General features: G+C 43.8%; 1 protein-coding gene across 4 annotated transcripts in view; it reads left to right on the top strand.

The window, feature by feature from the left end:
• Window positions 1-20,575, top strand: part of mctp1a (multiple C2 domains, transmembrane 1a) — a 129,858-nt gene that overhangs the window by 101,349 nt on the left and 7,934 nt on the right. For 3 of the 4 annotated variants that reach the window (XM_079688414.1, XM_079688412.1, XM_079688411.1), the window contains 5 exons: window positions 4,407-4,463; window positions 8,944-9,042; window positions 17,324-17,433; window positions 18,079-18,188; window positions 18,497-18,594. In XM_079688414.1, the coding sequence (XP_079544540.1) occupies window positions 4,407-4,463; window positions 8,944-9,042; window positions 17,324-17,433; window positions 18,079-18,188; window positions 18,497-18,594 (474 nt within the window). The remainder of the gene's footprint in view (window positions 1-4,406; window positions 4,464-8,943; window positions 9,043-17,323; window positions 17,434-18,078; window positions 18,189-18,496; window positions 18,595-20,575) is intronic. The other variant, XM_079688413.1, reaches the window with a different exon arrangement.

Here is a 20,575-nt window from a genome sequence, read left to right as displayed (position 1 = left end):
ATACCAAATGCACAGAGTGTACATTACTATTGTGAAACTCAATTATTTCAAATGCTAACAGATTTGGTGTTGCTTTCATGAATATGGAGCTGCCCTTCTTGCCCCCACCCCCAGCCTCCAGCTCCGGTAGCACCCCGGCCTCACCCCTCTCTGGCCCCCTGCTGGGTGAGCCCTGGCTAGGGCAGTGCAGATGGAAGGGCCCCCCCTCTGAGGGCCACGGCTCTGACAGCTTGTGAAGAGCTTGCGTGGGTCAGCCAGACTCAGCCAGCAGCCCTTCTCAGGCGCACAGCCCTCCCCAAGTCTGCAGAAACTGTGGTGTAGGCAATATGCACATGCACACACACACACACACACACACACACTCATGGACGGTGCATACCAAGTAGGGCCTTGAGATCCCCCAGCTAGCCAATCGGCCAAACCTCAGCAGCTGGAGAGGTTAAAACCCCCTCACGTATCAAAGAGGAAGAGCAGCAGGAGGATGGAGGGAGGGAGGGATAGAGGAATAGGAGAAAAAAGCAGAAAGTATATCTTCATGTTCGCTGGGATGTCTGCTTCGGCGTCAATTCCCAATGCGGCTGTCATTGGGAAGGTTAGGAGGGGAGATAGTGGAACTCAGCCCGGCCAGGGAGAGAGAGGGCCGAGTTTAGAAGCATCTCAGAGGAGGGGGGAAATGATGTGGCTACTACTTCAGGTAGTAGATTTTTACTTTCTCTCTGTGGAGTGTGTGTGTGTGTGTGCATGCGCACTTGTTCGATCCAAACAGGGTTTATTTTCTCACTTACTTTCGTTAAAGGAGCAACCAACCCCTCGAAGGGATATCCTTTCCCTATAACCTCATTTTACTACTTGTTTTCACATTGTATTATTCAGGGAAGGAGTTTAATGAGTTTATACCTGGACAAGAATAACAAACGCCACAGTTTAAATGAAGACTTTTACTCCAGTTACTGAACAATTAAAAAAAAATCTGCCCTGATTGAAATTGAGGGGTTTACGGTTACCTATAATTACTGTCACACTACAGAGTCACCAGATGATTCTGTAAACAGAAGGACACATACAGTAAATGAACCCTTTTGCCCCAAAGTGTTTGCTCTCCATCCTAATATAGGCACATTTTGCCTGTGCTGTTGATCCCTGTATGGGCAAAAGGAGAATAAACAAATTGCCCTCTTCAATTTCTACCTGATAGAATGTTCTTGAAAACTATTTTTCTGCTTTTTCTTCTCAACACCTCAACAACTCATCACACCTCAGTCAATCAGCCTGTGCAGCGGAAATCAAATCCAAAAACACTTTGATCTAACTTTAAGAATACTCTTGTTTTTCCAGACATAAATCAAACTCTGTCCAGGAAAATGTAAGCTAGTAACACGCACTTCATCAGGACCAAAGCAACAGTGCATGGGGAGAAAGATCACACTCTGTAAGGCTAAATGTTAATGCTAACAATGCAAAAATATAGGTCTCTCTAAGTCCCAGCTTTGTAGCTTATAGAAAAAGTCATGAAAGGATGCATTAAGAAAACACCAAACAAGGGCGTATTACACCTCTGATTTGGTTTGGTTTATGGACTGGATGTCATAAAAAGTTATTTTCACATCAAAATCTCTAACTGCAGCATAGTAGGCTTTTTTTGGGTAAAGAAATTCCACTCAATTTTAATTGACATGAGTTTGTTCTTCACAGGCAGTATATTTGCATTGATTGGAAGTACAGAAAGAGAGCCAGAATGAGAGTGATGTAGCAGAGCTGGGATCGGAGCCAACGCAACAGAAACTAAGTTCTTACAAATCAGTTTTGAAGCCACTAAGGCCAAACAGATGTATTCAGATATTCACAGCTATTTTGAACTCTCAATGTCATTGTACTCACTTACATTGTTTGTGTGGATTTTATACTATCACAATCCTTGTATGTATTTATGGGGCACAGTGTAATCTGTAAGAGTAGCCTGCATCATCCCTGTATCATTTGAATAGGTTTGAATATGTTAATCCCCACCTCAGTAGATGTAGAACTGACTGGAGCAGCTCTGCAGGCAACGTGAGCCCTACGCCGTCCTGTCGACAGTAAGGCTTTGATGGCGCCGTGCTGTAATGATAGTAATTCAAACAACATGATAATGGGGGGATAAGCAGATACATTATATCATACAGCAAACAGGTCTTAGAAAGAATGGGACCAATAAAGAGGTAGAGGGAGAAAAAGAAAGATGTTTGGAATTCATCGGCTGTACTGAGGTAATTGATATCCTCCCTTACTGAGACAGTAGCTTCAGTGCACACATTTAGCCGTGGCAATCTTCAGGGCAGATGACATGTTCCATGTCTTTTTATTTATTAATTTTACACTGTGTCTCATCGCAGGAAACATGACTTCTCTCTGTAACCAGAGGCGATAGAGGAGAGAGAGCAGAGCGCAGAGCAGAGGGAGACAAACGACTCTATCATTCTCTCTGTCTCTCTAGGTCATGCTTCTCCAGCTAGCTCATGCTCATTCCCTTTGTTTAAAGTTTGGAGCGTGTGCCAGGCGTGCCCTAGTAAAGCCTCTGTGTGGTGGAATCCATTATGTTTGTATTTTGGCACGGGTGAAAGGATTTGGGAGGAACCATGATGACTTTATAAGCAGTTATAGTTCATTTGTTTAGTGTTGCCAGAAGGCTTTCATTTTACTGTATCAACTCTACATCTCTTGCCTCGGCTGAGCTTAAGAATTCCCTCTCTGGTATTTGTGCGCTTTAGAGTATATGAATGTATTCTGTATCAATAAAGAGATTGTGAACTGTGAAACATCTAACTTATTTGTCTAGACACTGATGGAGTCTCAGTGAAGTGGGAATAACCAGTTGCTGTACAGTTAAAACAAGGGGTGCAAGGCGTTCATGCACAACAACACTTTGCCTAGTGTAACCGAGCTATTGACAGAACACACACACTATTGACGCTCCCCTCTCAACTCTGCTGTTCTGAACTCCTCTTTGTTTGTGTGGGAAGCTGCATTTACATAAGAGGCTTATGTCAGCCGCCACATAGTTTCCCCCCTTATTCCAATGAAAAACAAAAAAGACAAAAGCTATTGTCTTGTTAAGTAATGATTTTTAGATTCCTCCAAAGTAGTTTGTGCTGTTCTGGAGCTGGTTAGGGGGTTGTGGTGATGTTGAGGCTGAGCAAAGACTTTTGGGGGTTGGGGTTTGTGAAGCAATACAACAATGAGAGTAGATGGGGTTAACAGCTGTAGGGTTTATGAAATGGGTGTTTGTTTATGCAAATTGGGAGCAACAATATGACCTTGTAGCTTTGATGTGTCATCGACAGGAAGAGGGTTGATACGAGATGCAGTCGTGATCTGTGATTTGCCGCTCACTGGCATCAGACTAACACATGAACTTGTGCATGCTCAAAAATGCACCGAAACAACTGAAGTACTTTAACTCTAAACACTTAGATATGGTGTCGCTAAACACAGTGGCTCAAGCTGCTATTGTTGGTTCAGGGCTTTCCATATATGCCAAGACATTTGTTTCACTGCCTGCTTTTCACACACAGATTGAGGTCTGAGCTGTATGTGAATTGAAATGTCCTCATCTCAATCCTTCATCCTCATTATTTAACAGGAAAAGCCAAACTTGCTTGTTCCGTTGTTATGTCATACACTCCCTGTGTGCCTCTTTGTTTATGGCTGTGTGCACATGAGTGTGTCATCTCTTCCTTTGTGGTGTACAGTATGCATCATGGTATTTGGGGGCTTCAGAGCTACACCAGCTCCAGTTTCATCGGTTGTGGACCACTGAAGCACGTAGTTGCTGTTCTTTGTGACTTGCTCTCTGCGCTGCAGGCTTTCTTCTCTCGTGGAGCATCATTCTGTGAAAGAATGGGAAGCTATAGATAGACAAGTGTATAGCTATAGGACGGCTGGCTGTAGAGGTGAGAGACGAGTGCAAAGGTTAAAGAGGTCGACTGAGACCGACCACAAACAGAAGAAGAAGAGTGGCTATCAGTGGTCTCGTTGCGCTGAATTGTGAAAGATTTGAATGCTTTTGTGCAATGCGATTTGAGTGGGTGAATAGAGTTTAATCCTCAGCCCGCTGAAACTCAAAGCCACAGCATTTGCTTACATTTCCCGAAGTGTCAACACATTTGAACAACAGAATGATTCTAAAATTAAATTCCAATTCCAAACGTTTTTGAGGCTCTTGACATATTAGCACACACAGTTGCTTTCCATACTCATTAACAAACTCTTGCCAGACATAAGCATAACCAATCAGCTTTATTATGCCTCTTTGGCTCTTCTGATGACATTAACCCTGTGTTAGCTGGTGTCTATCTGTACTATAGCTGCTGCAGAAACATTATTTTTCTCTTTTTTTCCCTCTCTTTCCCCTCTGTTGCAACTGTCAGCAAGCAGTGGAGGACCTGCTGGAGGACGAGGATGAGGATTTTGACAAAGATGACAAGGTAATTATGTCTTGTCTCAGGGATGCAGTCACACACAATCATGTACACAAAGGTATGCACTAACGCACACGAGCACGTGCGCACACTGCCTCAGGAGTGGTTGACACTGCTTCACACACCGGAAACACACAGCTGAGTGAAATGACTCCACCCCCCCCCCCCCCCCCACCCCCCCATCTCCTTCCCTGTACTGGTTTTCTCACTGCCTGAGGCACAAACACATGTACAAAGATTGAACAACCTTTTTAACCTTTTGAAAAGTTTTCTCTCTAGATATATGTATATCAACTTCACATGTCTCACCTTTTGCCCTTGTGCTTTTTTTCTTTGGTCTGTTACTGCAGTTTGCCACGCTATCGTTATACCTCCCTTCATGTAACACTATGTCGAATTTACCTTCCTAACGTTGTGCTTCAGCCCTGCTTCCTGAGAACATGCGCCCATATAAAGAGCTTAGTTAGCTATTTAGGCCCATTCACTGCTCCTTTATGTCCCAGTAAAACAGCATCTGGGCTTGTCCAGACACTATAAGGTAACAACAGGTGGCTGCTTTACTGCCTCCGCTCGTTTACACTGTAGGAACAGCTACTGAAACAAATGCCACTGGATAGCATACAGTCCCTTGTCAATGTTCCACTTGGGAATGGTAATTGAAATGGCACAGCTCTTTATCCTCCCACTGTGTTGTCTGGTTTTTGGTGAGGCACACTTAAAATGAAAACAATATTCTGTTTGATAGTCGAGATGAGACTCAGGCAGTGTTAAACAAGGACACAATAATAGCTTTAAGCTTTTAAGTCCAAATCTTTTTCTGTGAAATCAGTAAAGTACCTTGACTGAACAGTCTGGAATCTGAAATGACTTGAGCTGATATTCGATGCCTCACAGCCACACTCCAGCAATATAAAGGTTAGGAAGCTAAGATGTGGTAAATTCCATTGTCTGGTTTGGTAATCTTTTTCGAGGAATTTGCAATGGTAATTGTAAAGGCCTCTGACCAGGCAATTTGATATTTGAAAATTGTTTTGCCTGAGGACACTGTATGCTGAATGCACTGCAACCTTTAATGCTGGATTTAATAGAAGTGCAACCTTGCTACAACCTCTCCACATTTGAAAGGGTCGTAAGTGCAAGCCTGCAAGTAAAGGGTTAAAAAAAACACATTTATAGTGCAGATGGTCAAATAGTCATCCCACCAGAAAGTCAGACTGTCAGGCAATCAGTCAGCCAGGCAGCCAATTGGTCCATGAGCACACAAAGATACGTGAGCATTACATCCTCTCCCACAGTGATGCAGGAGCAAAGTTTCATGGCTGTGAAGTTCCAAGGCTGAAATGTGCAGGGGGCCACCGACTGAAGATATGCACAAGGCAACCTTGAACCTTTTTTCTACCCCTCCTTTACGTCTGCCCTCCATCATTGCATTCCCCACCTCCTCTCGGGGAAAAAATACAAATACAGGCATTTGAAAAGCTGCAGATTATATGAAATACATTTTGGACTTTCATATTGAAATGAGGTGCAGCAGCAGCTTTTGCGGCCTCTGTCAGATTTGGTGCCAAACTGATTATTCCACATAAGAGGGTCTTGCTCTCTGTGCTCACACAGGGCTGGGATGCTGGATAGCACAGCCGCCACAAAGGCTACAATTTACCAACTCTGGCTTCATACATTTTGATCTATTGCTCCCCTCAACTGTTAGCATTTCGAGCTGTAGGGAGGTTGAAAGGGGGGCATTTTTCTTTTTTCTTCGCCTACATATCTCCCCCTCCCACTCTCCTTCTACCCTTCCCTCAATCGTCCTCTTCCCTGCTTTTTTTCTTTTATTCTTGCAGTCTCTCTCCCTCTCTCTCGCTCTCTCTTGTCCCTTTGCTCTTCCTCCAACCTGGTTAAGTGCAGAACAAATACATTTTCAAGGCTTAACAAATGTGTCCTTTACATTGGATATGAGGTCTTTTACATTAGATATGAGGTACAGCTACAGATTGTATGAGTAAGTATGAAGGACGGGTCAAAGGAGGCCTCTTTTATAGCACAAGCCTATAGGGGGGAGATGGAAATAGGGAGAGAGAGGGTGAAGAACAGAAAGCGGAGGGAAAAAAAGATTAATAAATATGCCAAGGCCTCATTTTAATTGAACTTGAAGCATATGTTGCAAGTATGTACAATCCGTCCCAGATGTTTACTTCGGCCATGTGCACCGCTCTTCCCAGTGCACCACAAGGCAGCTATTAGCTGGATAACCTTTGCTCCAGAGGCTAAATGGGGTATTACATGGCCAAAAAGTAGAGCACCTGTTTTTCATTGCGTGGAAGACCCCTTGCAGGCTTTTTGCCTTGGATCACCACATGTGTTTCGACTTAACAGATTGTTGGGCAGACGTGAAAAGTGTCTTTCTTGTGAGCAAGCACTGATATTAGTCACTTAATCTCAATGAAAGTGTAGCATCAGGACTAATTGATGTGGACGGCTCCGATGTTAAAGGCTAGGAGGCAGGCCCATGATGGTGAAAAAAGGTTTGACACAAACTATTTTTATTTTCCTCTCACCTCCTCCTCCTAAACACACACTGTGTGTGTGCACTGACCTTCAACGTGGAATGTTGCTCTATTCTTATTTCCTACAGACACACATCAAATCTGTTAGCAGTATACAGCCCCCGTTCTTAACCTCTATTCTCAATAAAAGCTCATTTTAAACATAGCGGCAAGCCGCAGATGCACCTCTTCTAATAATAATAATACACATCCATTTTATAAGTGCTTTTTTCACCTGCTGTTTTTTTTGTATTTACAATGTCTTGATGAGTCCACTACATACACTATTGAGTATATACAGTCCTGTCTTTCTTCCTTCCTGCCGTTACACAACCTTCTTCCTGCACCACAGTATCTGTTGTCATCTATAGTGCTGAGAAAGCCGTTCCGCCCTCTTCCAGTTTTCCACTTGGCATGACTCATTCACGCACATACACACGCACTAACACACGCACTAACACACGCACTAACACACTCTGAATTGTGCACATCTATATCTGTTTATCAATGGTTCTCTGGTAAATGTATACCTCCTGGCGAATGGCTAGTAAAAGCACACATCCAGTTATTGCAGGCTTCACCACCATTTTCAGCTTCAGATTTGAACATACAGTATATCTCTGTTTATATCTGTCCGTCTATTTCTCTCCCCATCTCTGTCTTTGCTATTGCCTTTTTCTATGTGATTGAGCAAGTGCCTTTGCTCCATGTAATGTTTGATAAGGTGTGCACTCTGTCTCAGCATATGTAGCTCTGCGTGTACCTTCCCAAGCCCCGACTCTTCGCTCAGTCCCAGTCACGGCACCGCACTGATCGCTCAGATAGCGCCATGGCATAATGTGATGGACTAAAGAGAGCGCTGGGAATTATATCAATGCTATGAAAAAACAGTGTGACTGTAATGTTGTTGTTTGGAGGCTATTGAGCTTGTGGTGCAGCGGGGTTGTCCTCAGGTATCAGGGGGGTTTCAATAGCTGGGCAGAATGGGAAAGAGAGGCAGAGGGAGACAGGGGGAGACAAAAAAGTTAGAATTTCTGTTCTCTTTTCTTCTCGCCGCCTGTGAAGGATACAAAGCGTCACGCTTTAAAAGATGCTTTTGACTTTTCCGCTTCATTTTTTCCCCCCAATCTCTCCGTTTCTTTCCTCTTGTTCAGCACAGTCGCTGGAAGGAACTGCATTTTAATCATGTTTTGCTAATAGAGGGAGGAATGAAAACAAAAAGGAGGGTGAAAGAGGCATGGAGGGGTATTGTCTCTCCATGCAAAATGCACTGCATTGTTTGTTTGTTTTTCCTCTTTGTCACACACATACATCAGGTGGATCATCTCTATTCCCCTCAGATGCATATCTCTTGCTTTGTCTTTTGCTTTCTCTCATTTCTCCTTCAATTCCTGACTCTCCCCCATCCTCCTAACATTTTGCTTTAACTATGGCCTTTGTTATGTAAATGGTATGTTGTTGTTTTTGCACTGTGGGTCTTTTTATGTAGTTTTGGACAGTTTACTTTAGGTTAACACAGTTTAAACCAAACTCACCACTGTCATTGTAAAACATTATATACATAGGGGCTTCCCTTGGATACAGGTTGCTATAGTTGAATGGACCCAAGCAAACACAACCCTCAAATCAGTCCACTTTTAAATCAGCTATCAAATTCAGTTACTTTGAGGTCAATACAAAGGTGAGTACTGAAAAAGAATCTATTATGGCTCTTGTCTGCATTGCAAGCCACATCTCTTTCCTGTGCAATGCGTGTGTTTACAATCTGTGCAGAGCATTTGGTGAGAACAATGTTATTCTCACCTAGAGGCTACTGCCTAGTTACCTGGCCAAAACGTCAACTTTAAGACCCAGATGTAAAACCTTCACATTTTTTCTTTAACCCTTTCACCTTCATTCCTCTGGGTTGTAAAGAGAACATTTCACTTTAATCTATCCACAAGGACCCTAAACCAGGCCCCTGGGAGGACAGCAGTGATAAAAACCATATCCTCGAGGATATTTTGGCTTCCTGGCACTTTGAGTGGATACGAGCGATGGTGGTAAGTGGGCATGTGTGTGGCTCTGGCACTGACTCCCGATGGTTTCTGTCGCTGTCTTCCGGTTTCCTCTTTAGCTCATCGTCTGTCTGACGGCCTCTGTCTGCCGTCCTGTCGGGGTTTGTGTAAAGTACTTGTCCTTTGTCCGCGTCTCAATCAACACCAACACACTGCACGTTCGGCCCGCAACCCAACCCCACCTCGAGGCCTCCGCCTCTGCCTGCTCTTTAAGGTGATGGGGGAACTAATGGGGCTCCAGCATGGTAGGCTGCTCCCGTCTTCTTGTGTGACTTCCCTGTAGCACTGTAGACCTGTTACACTGAGAGGTGACAGCTGAACTGAGGTGCAGCCGGGTGTTAAGTATGTTTAGCTTTGGGACTTTTGGCTGTTGCGTACTAAAGGTTGACATTGGGAGTGACTCAAGTTAAAAAAAAAAAATGTGTGCAGTGAGAGGGGTCATAAGGGAATAAGATACGCTCACAGGGTTGTCGTGGATATTTTTCATTCACCCCTCCCCCCAAAAAATAGACTAGATTCATTGTTTTGAAAAGCACTAATTACATTCCTCTCACAAATAACGATTGTTTTCACACCTTATGACCTCTAAGTCACTGATAATAAGCACCAAACAAACAAATGTTCTAATGAGTTTCAGAGCCCCGGGTGTGTGTATGTGTGTGCATGTGGGTGGTGGTGTGAATTGAATGCGCCTGTGAGCGCTTTTTCTTCAAAGTTGCTACAGAAACAGCAAAACTATTTCATATTGGTGAAGCAAATCCCAATGCTCAGTATGCCTAATGTACCAACGTCTTCTCCCGCAAATGTTATTGTTCTGAATCACACACACAAGCGGCTGAACCAATTGAACCATTTGACTGATGGACTATGCATCAAAGGAGTACGGAGAGTACTCGTTGCACTCTAGGTGAGGAGTTCTTGTGTGCTCTCTCATCCACCCAGAGTAACTCTCCTAGAGACTCTCACCAAATAGGATGTTGAAGATGGCACACACTCTCCCCTCCCTGTCTCTCATTGGACAGAATGTGGAGCACAATACTTGACAGAAGTGTCGTATGAATTCGAAAGTCAGACAAGTAAGAAGGCAGCCGCCACCTTTTCTTTTAACAAGAGTCATAAATCTGTAATGAGCACAGAGAGAATGCATATTTTATTTACTTTTTTGAAGATGTGATCCCTTCACTTCACAGCGATGCACCCTCGCTCTGTTGTTTTTTTCTCTTCCTGAGACAAAGTTTAAAACAGTGGATGTTACAGCTGTTCCTATTGCCTGTGTCTCGCTGAACATGAGTAATTAAAGGTAGGCAAAACCTAGGTGATGAAACAAATATACATTTCCCTAAACAATAGTATGAAGTGATTTTACCTAAAAGTTGTTTTTAATAATAAATAAATAAACATTTAAAGTTAAATATAGGATAAACTCAATATATGATCCACCTTACAACATCAAAAAAGCATTACAAAAAAGTAGTTTTTCCTTTTCTAACGTAATTACCAAATGTCTGTACATTTTCCAAAGTAATGTTGTAAACACACAATTGTACCTTCCTCGTTAAGTATGATTATACCAAATGAATCCAGTACTTGGATTTTGCAGTATGTTTGAAGCCATCCGAGACAGAGGGACTGAGACAGACAGACAGACAGACAGATGGGGGAGATGGGCTGGAGCAGCTAAACCAGGCCAACAGAGGACAAGAGTAATGGTGTCCCATTCATCACACACTGCCAGGCATGATCCTGGGAAGGACAGGGGAAGGAGAGCGCAGGAGCAAGGGAGCAGAGGTGAGGCACAGTGAGGGAGAGCTGGGCAGGCTGGGGGTGCAGGTTGGGCGGGGGTCGGGTGGCGATCAGCGGGAGGCGAGGAAGGGAAAGTGCAGAAGTTGTGGGGCGGTAGTCATTTCTGTGTGTGTGTGTGTGTTTGTGTGTGTGCCCGACCTTGAGTCTGATGGAGTGGCTGGTGTGGTGGAGGTGATGAGGGGCCCCAGGGGGAGATGGGTAAAGATGATCAGTGGCAAACAACCTCCTGCCACCCAGACTCATCAGAGACACACATACAAACGCACACCCCCAACACCAGAAATATTTCTCGTTTGGACAGGAAGCAGAGGTCAAACTGAAAGTTAGACACCGCCACCTCGTCCTTTTATTCCTAATTTCTCTCTGTCCTTCTATCCCTCTATTTTACATATGTGTATATTTATCTTCGCTGTGGGACTAGGCTGGGCAAAGAGACTAATTAGTACTAGAGAGCATTATGTCTGACTGGTCCACCTTCATCTGACAGTCTAAACTGGGGTTTGACTTTGGCTTTGTGGGAGCAACCGTCAGCCAGACATATCCTCAAAGAAAACGGTGTGTTCACCCGATACACAGACATACACACTCTCCTCACAGTCACAGTGGGCCTATGGGAGTTACATCTTAACGTGGCCTTTTGTGTGCGAGCCGCTTGATGAGGACCAGGAGGACGTGCTGCACATCTCAACACCCTAGTTAAACACATATTTATGTGTTTATGATAAAAAGAGAGGGAGGGAAATAGAGATGTATTCCCCACATTCGCTCATGGATTAGTTGTGCTATGAAATACATTATTTATTAAAACCGCAGCTTTAAAAAAAAGGGGGAACATCTGCCTCTTTCATGTGGTGCTGGCAAGGGGCCAGGCTGCAGGGTGGCATCTGAGGCCGGTCGCGGGGCCTTTTGTCTCGTCTTGTTGTCATTTCCTGACAGAGGGGAGATGTCCTACTAGGATTCCAAGTTTGTGTTACCCCCTTTGTAGCCTTTCTGAATTCCCAATGCGAACTATCTGTGACTCATCGCTCCCCAGTGGAGTTGGTAATTCTTGGAATAGACACAGATGAAATATATTATTTAGTTTGTACAGCTTAATTTGGCTTACTGTACATACTTGTCTCTGTGTTTAGGAGCTAGACTATTTGAGTGGTCAACACGATAGAAGCCCTCCATGCTACATTTGGCTCTCAAACATATCCATCCTAAGAAACTTTAAGATTAAAATACGCAAAACTAATTAGTGTCATTCTGCTAATTAGTTTACCAATCAGATTTTTTTTGTAATCATAGTTAAACTACAATGCGATGTGCCTTCTATACATACTCTTGCTTGCCTCATTTTAGAAACAGGCCATCTGCTAATTTGTTACATATACAGCCAAAAAAGTAAGCCTGAACTGAATGTCACTAGAGGATGCTAGAGGTGTTGCATTTTTATCAGTCACTCAATCATTTTAATATTCATTTAATTTCAGTAACTCAACAATTCCACACAGCCAAATATCATGTTTATGGGAACAAATCCACTTCTTTCCTCCATATTTGATTTTTTTCAAAGAGAGCTTGCAACAGATCATGTTTTAAGTACACGGTAGATGCTAATTGTGTGTTCTATTTATTATTCTGTCATTTCTAATTCTTGCACAGGCTTTGTAAATTGAATTTGTGTCTCCCCTAAAGCATTCCTCAACTTGCTCAACTTTTCAGTGTTTTTTCCCCCCTTTTTCCTGGGGTGGAAATGGGAGGGATGCCGCCTCCCCTCTGCAGTTACAAAACCAACAAGAACGCTTTCAGATGCCCTCTGGGAGCCACATATTAGCATCCTGTCACGTTTTATATGACATTTCAATTTTTACTGTGCTGCCAGAGTGAGAGGCAAAAAGAAAAACAAAGAAAAACAGGTGCAATTTTAGCACAGCAGCCGTTAGCAGCAGCCACTTGTGGTTCAAACTCATTTCGTGGTGTGATGGGATGTATGGTGCTGCATTATAACGGTTAGGTTTATCATTTTTATGGCGTAACCCAGCAGGGAGAACAGTGTGATCGGAGGTTAAAGCATTCTCAAATGGCTCTCTATTCCCACCTAGTAGATATAGGACAGATATTTGAGTCCATGGTAATAGGCTAAGTCCTCAGTGACCTCTCTCTTGTTTAGCTCTAGGCCTTGGGTCAGTGAAGTACAAACTGTCTTTGCAAAGTTTACATCTGCTCACTGCACTTTTCCTATAGATGCACTCTGGCGTGATGCTATCTCGCTGAAAGAGAAATTGGAGCAGTCGAGTACACAGAGGCACTGTTCATCTTTCCTTTTGTTAAATATTTAATCAAGTGTTTCAAGGAGTTTACCACATTTGTTTACCACAATTTACCAGCAAGTGCATTGTGGTTTGGTCTGACTTGGCTGTGTCTATGTGTATGTGTGTGAGAGAGAGTGTGTGTCCCTGTGCTCTTTCTGGTGTCACCGAGGGTTGTTTCTCCTTAACGCATGCAAACAGCTTGCATCACTTTAATGAGCCTCTGTCTTCTCTAATGGGAGCAATCCCACGATGCATCCTGTTCCACACACTTCTACACAGGGCAGCTCAATGCTAAACTGATGGGTGCTTGGCAGAGATATCATATCAAACAACCAAAACAATGATGCAAACTTTGGACATAACCACAAAAGATACATTTGTATGCCTTTGCCGGCATATGTGCAATTAAAAGAACTCTCTGCCAACAAAAAGACAACGACTCACTAAATATTACTGTTACCAGAAAATATCTCTGCTGATGAGAGCTAATTGATGTCATAGATGTCTTCTGCACACAGAAACATTTCATTTACAGGACAAAGAGATTGTTTCATTGCTATTTTTAATACATGTTGTAATGCAGTTGTTCTGACTTTATTCTGAACTCACAGCTTCACATTCTGACTGAGCCTGACCCTTTGCTATACAGTACATTATACAACGAATGCTTTTCAGAAGTAGATCTATACCATCTTACAAGAAAAGACAAAGAGAATGCATAATTATGACAGGAATGTGTGTAAAGGCTTCAGTTCGCCTTTGAATTCATGTTAGATACTTGGGAGTATGCATTCTGAGGTCACAAATAACTGATATCTTAAAGGAGTGAATACTTACGGTCATGGGCATTTAGGAAAATGTATAAAAGCCTTTTATATTCTCTCTTATATACAGTACTCTGTAAACCCACACACAGCGATGCTAAATCATATTTGATATTCATGCGTACATTTAATGTTCATTCAATGTTACTTTATATGCAAGTTTATATATATTATTTAGCCTCCTTTGATTTAAGCAATTGTTTTTTTATAAAAGTTGTGGCAAAAGTAGTGGTGGCAGAATTCAACCATAGATCTTTTATTAATAATCTCAAATTATACAACTTCATTTCTTAGGTGCAGTCAATAGCACTGCACATAGTTGTATATCAACTGTACTGTGCTATCCATTATTCAGGCATATGTGTAGCTGACGGAAAAGTAGACATTCTATCTACATATATTCAGTCCTGTCTTAAAGTAGATGACATCGTCAAGAATGAATGCTCTGTCAGCTGACTGCAATGACAATTTGTATTACACAAACAACTGCGAGTTACTGTAACATGTCAGCGTAACACATTGCGGATTAACCTACAGTTGCAGTCTATTAAAATGCATGAAGCTAAACTCATTAGGCAGGCTTATTACACTATCTGTCTGAAAGGCTAAAGCCATGCAGCATCATCCTTCAGAACACTGTTGTCAGAGGTGCTGGGATTTGTAGCACACTGTGAGCCCTAACATGACTTGCAACTGTAGCCAAGTAAAAGCGAGAGGCCCTGCGGATTTAATTTTATTAGCTTCAGGTCTCCAAACAAACCTACTTAGTATTACTGACTGACATAGGAAGAGACGCATGGGAACACCGGCCCTAAATCTCTTGCACAGGCCATACTCTTCCTCCTGAGTGAAACTAGAAGCTAGTCAGGACTGAAAAAACTGAGCTTGTGGTCGACACGCATCAACACACATTGCCCATAAAACCACGTAAGAAATGACAAAACCGAGTCCTTTATTTAACGTAAGATACCAGTGACTGATCCACTCTTGAGGACATATGCAAGTATCTTATAAAGCTCCCTACTTTCCAAATATTTTTGTTTAAAAAACAAGTCAACAGAACGCTTCCTTTAACCTTGACTGTCATGTGTGAATGCCATGTCTCCGTCCTCATCTTCCTGTATCAATTCCCTCTTTATAAGTGATCTCATTGCAGTATAAAACAAACTTGCTCAGTAGAGAAAGAAACTGCTTTCTGAAGTCAAGAGCCCTCATCGTATAATCTGTCAGGATATAACATTGTTTGTAAAGTAACGCAGCAAGACCAGGTGTGCAGATCAACCTTATCTAATAGCTGTAGGGTGTGTGTGTGTGTGTGCGTGTGTGTTTGTGTGCATATTAGGTTCCATTATAAGAACAGGTTGCCTGGCTCCATATGTGCGCAGTGTGCGGGGAAGCTGGGAAAACAAGGTTCTCCGTGGCCCTCTGTGTTATTGCTACCTCCCGCCTCCCTGAGCCGTGTTTGAAGACAGGAAATACGAGTCAGGCCGCAGTCCGAGGGGCATGTGGCAATGGTTTATTCTCCAACGACCTCTGATCTATCCTCTCCACCCCCGCCCGCTCTCTCACACCACTCCCCTGGCGCTCAAACACTCCCGACAATAAATCGGCCTGAGCCGGCCCAGCCCGGCTCGGCTCGGCCTAACCCAGGCCAACACAATAGACCCTGCGTTTTGAGATTTGTTTGACAGAGCAATGAAAAACAGATGGACTCGAAAGAAAAAGACTGAGAAGAGGAGGAGGAACAGAGGAAGAAAGAAAGGGAGTCTTGTAAAATATTTGCGAAGAAAAATAACCCAGGGACGCCGTCTAATTATATCTATTTGTCTTGTGTGGTTTTTACCGAGGAGGCCATGTGGTCTCCCTGGCTGCTCCATGGTTCATTTTTCAAATTATCTGATCCTGGATGGAGAGTAAAAAGAAGAGGTGGGTTATGAGGCAGAGGGAGGAGGGTCGTAGTTTTGGGTCTCAAAGGGACGATTGTGGTGAGGTTTGCCTCAAGGAGCGAAATGTGGTAAAGGGCTCTTGGGTCCTGGAGGTTTGGTTTTGAGTCTTCGCCTGCTTCCCTGTCATCTTTGGGTATAATGGTGAGGATTATTCTGAGTTTTACTTCTCTAATCTAACAAGGCCCATCCATCTTCACCAATAACACAGCCATTGCTATACGTGCTGTTTCCCTTTGACATAGAGAAACGTTTGGTGGCCATTTTGGCTTGTGCCATACTCTTTTGGTTCCTTTTTAAACTTTTCCGTTTTAGGTTAATTACCGTAAGTTCTTCCAACAGCTATATAATATCCTTTTTTTTATTACAGATTTAACTGAATCTCATTTAATGAACAAATACAACACTAGGGTGAATACATAAGGTAGAAACCCCTAACCCCCCCCTTAAAAAACATAACTTATAATCACTGAAACATGATTATCTTATAGGTGATGTCTCTAATTGCTTTATTGTCCACACCCTAACTCTTTTTTCCTGAAAGCAGAAAGTCTTCCTCTTCTTGCTTTACCCCCCCGTCCTGTCTCCTAAGCATGCCCACCACTCACATCCAGCCACAACCGGTCTGCGTGTTGATGTCCTCACTCAGCCAACGGCTCTCCATCCCTCTCTGTCACCTCATTCTGTCCAGATCCATCCTGTCCCTGCCTGTCAGTCAGTCAGCAGGCAGCTCGTTGACTGTTGCATGACTTCTTCAATTCTTCACTTTGTTTCAGTAAGAGGGGGGATTGTAGATTTCAGATTGCCTGCTTAGTTTGTGGTTTCTTTCTTTCGCTCCTCACAGTATTCTCAAGTTCTCAACCATCAAAAGTTGAAAAGGAAAAGCTCTTCATGGTGGGTGACGACGTTTAATAAGGATGTTAATGATGTCACGGCTGGTGACATCATCACAGTGTGCCAGCCAGCCGAACAAAAGAGGGCTCTGCCCGGTCTTCATGGCTGTCTTGGCAGCAGCAGAGAGAGAGAGAAAAAGAAATAGCGCCCAAAGATTGATGTATCTATTCGGCTTTCAGTTAATTCTGTCTCTCTATTCACATATTCAAATGTTCCAGTATGAGCATTTTGATTTGTTCTGCCGACTTTATATCTTTATTACTGCCTGGAATGAAAGCACTCCGTCAGTTCATGCAGGATATCCGGTGATTTGGCTCCCCACCCCAAATCTTTGACGCTATTTAAAATGTATTGTTTTCAAAAAGATGCCTGTGCCCAGCCTCTATCTTGTCTCTCTCTTTTCTCTCTCTCCTTCCCTCTCTTCACTGTCTCCATCTCTCTCTCTCTCTCCCTCAAACCACGCTTTCTTTCTCCCTCGCTTACATCTCTATCTGTCCTCTTGCAGGACTCGGAGAGAAAGGGCTTCATGAACAAGCTTTATGCCATTCAGGACGTGTGCATCAGTGTGCAGAATGCACTGGATGAAGTGGCCTCCTATGGCGAGAGGATAAAGAAGTGAGTCGTAAGCCCGCTCCTCGGCATCGGGCCCGCTTTGCTCCGCTCTGCTTGTCCCAGTGTTTTTTCTGGAATGCCAGGTTGCCCCGCTTCCTGTTGCCAGCCTAACTGAGTATAACTGCGTTGCTCTCAGGAAAGGCTGCCAGCGTGACACCCAGCCCCGAGAGACAAACACAGGCTGCCTGTCTTTATGCCCATCACATCTCACTTAACCCTGTATGACCTCTTAACTGAATCATGTACATACTAGATTAAACACATCACTGCACATGCACACACACACAAAACCATTTATACACTGTAGGCTTCTGCGTACACAGAGATCCTCACTTCTGAATAGATCCATACAGAGCACAGGGAAGGCAGGGAATTTAGTCTTGATTAAAAAATGTGATAAAAAAAGATAGGCTACAGGTTCCTTTTTGGGCAAAGGTAAACACATTTTAAATCAAGCTGACACACTTGTGACCTGTGTATCTGCAAGGTTTAGCGCATTTGACTGATTATATAGTGTGAATTCTATTAACACATACTGTACACCATTTTCACAGTGTAATGCTGACCTGTAAGACTTTCTCAGAGTGTTTTGCTGCACGAAGCTTTGCCATATCTCCTAATAAACTCCCTTTCCATCTCTCTTTTCAGCACATTCAACTGGACTGTGCCTTTCTTAAGCTGGCTGGCCATTGTGGCTTTCGGAGCCGCCACCATCCTCATCTACTACATTCCTCTGCGATACATTGTGCTAGCTTGGGGTGAGCTAATGTAAAAATGTTTTATTTGGATTGCATGTAGCAGAAATATTAGCTGTAACATTTTAAATGTGTAGTTCGAATACAGTACTTTATTAAATCTGTGGCGGAGCAATGCCATCTGAATGTCCCATGCTCCTTTTCATGCCTTGTATTTGGGAGAAAAGCACAATCAGTGAGTTTGATACATATCTTCAGCGAGCACAACAACCATAGAGACTTTAAAGACTTGTACAACATACAGTAGGTGCTGTCTATCTATCTTTCCAGACTCTTCCCTTCATGACCTGATCGTTTTTCTCTCTCTTCAGGGGTGAATAAATTCACCAAGAAGCTGCGAGACCCTTACACCATTGATAACAACGAGCTGCTAGACTTTCTGTCCAGAGTGCCCTCAGATGTACAAGTGGTGGGTGAACTTTCCTTTTTCATTTCTGTTTCATCTTTCATATCTTTCTGACCACACATCTGTCAGTTCTGTCCACGGGCAAGAGTGAGGGCTCCTTTTATTATCTCCTGGTCTCTGTCTCTTTTCTCCTCCTCTCAGCTATTGGCACCTCACTGTTGTACTGTTTCAGCAGGGTGAACTGACTGTCCACGCAGACATCTGATCTTATTGTTTCAAAGTCGTTCCTGTGTTTTCCTAGTAATAGCTTCCTAGTCTAATTCAATTTCCACATACATAACTGGAGCCGTGTAATAAGATAACGAGGTTAAGTGAGTTTAGTGGCCAGCATATAACTAGGTTGATTGACTTCATACACACACTCTCACACAATAACAGTTAGCTGTTGTTTCCCAGCTATGCTAGTAATTGGAACAGAGTGTAAACCAACAGTTAACCAGCCCCATGCGGTTTTGCTTCTACATTAACCGTGAGATCAGATTAACTTTGTGGCTGAAGACTACAGATGCTTCGTTAGGTAAAATATAGGTGTGTGTGTGTGTGTGTGTGTGTGTGTGTGTGTGTGTGTGTGTGTGTGTGTGTGTGTGTGTGTGTGTGTGTGTGTGTGTGTGTGTGTGTGTGTGTGTGTGTGTGTGTGTCTGTAACGTGCTGTGCTGTTCAGGATGGAGTGCAGTTTAAACTGCAATTAAGCGGCAGCTTGTGAAAGTCGTTGTGTTATCCAGCACCGATGGTGTCCGCTGTGGCCGTTAAGCCCTGCTGTGCTGAGTTCAATACACACACACACACACACACACACACACACACACACACACACACACACACACACACACACACACACACACACACACACACACACACACACACACACACACACACACACACACACACACACACACACACACACACACACAGGCTGAACAAACCAGGGCCTCTGATACGACCAATCCCCTGCCACATCAGCGCTGACACACTTCCTCTTTGATCGCTTGTTGCCGCAACCTCTTTCATCTTTACAGGGTCATAATCCTTGCTCCCCTACACACCCCCGCCAACCCCCCATCTTCTCCCCCTTTCGGCCCCCGTGCAGTTTTACAGTTTCAGAGTTTACTGGGGCCTGCTGCAACAGTAGGCACTAGGCAGGTAGCCATCGGCTTAAATGAGCCCAAGCTGTCCCCTCTGGTGAAGTGCAGCCACCTTACACACCTGGAGCCTGGAGGAGCAGAGCGGTGAAGGGGCCCAGGCCCGGCAGGTATAAGGCCTTTACAAGGCCCCTAATGAGGGCCTGCTGGCTGGGGAAGGTGGGGGCCGGCATACTGCTCTGGTCTGGTGCCCGTACTGCTGGAGTTGTGCCTACTGTATAAGTAATACTGTAAGTGCTACTGTAACAGTTATTGCTGCAGCTGTCGAAATGGTAATTGTTGCCAGGTTTCTTTGACAGTTTGGAGGCTTACCGAGTAATGAGGGTGAAAGACCAGGGGAAAGGGGAAAGAAGAGATTTCAGGGGAGGAAAGATAAGGACAGAAGTACAGAAAAAGGGAGATGATTCAGGATATAACTAAAAATGGAGTTGATTTATCAACTTGCTTGTTTATTTAGTGTAGGGAAGTCTTGTTTGTATCAATAAGATTAGGCCAGTGAAGTTTAGATCTGCTGCTCTGTCAGCTGATAAAGAACCGAGACCGACGCTGATCACTTTCTCACTGAATCCAAAGGTTAATTTCCTGTGAAGACACCCCGCTCAGCGGTCGTTGGCTAAAAACAGACCAGAACGTTCTGCTCTGCGGTGCGTCCCACAGCTGCCTGCGGTGCTGGCTTCACCTCATTGCCTGCTCCCACCTTACTGGGTCAAAGCTGTCCATGGGGATCAAGCCCTTTAGGCTCTTGCATGATGCAGAGAGGTGCTGGGGTCCAAATGGAGCGTACCCTCACAGGCACGTGGCCATGGCACCCACTGGCATTGGTGCAGGGACCCACTATGCCTGAT

The sequence above is a fragment of the Notothenia rossii genome, assembly GCF_949606895.1.
Source record: "Notothenia rossii genome assembly, chromosome: 6".
NCBI classification, from domain to species: Eukaryota; Metazoa; Chordata; class Actinopteri; order Perciformes; family Nototheniidae; genus Notothenia; species Notothenia rossii.
This window is presented reverse-complemented; position numbering and strand designations above follow the sequence as displayed.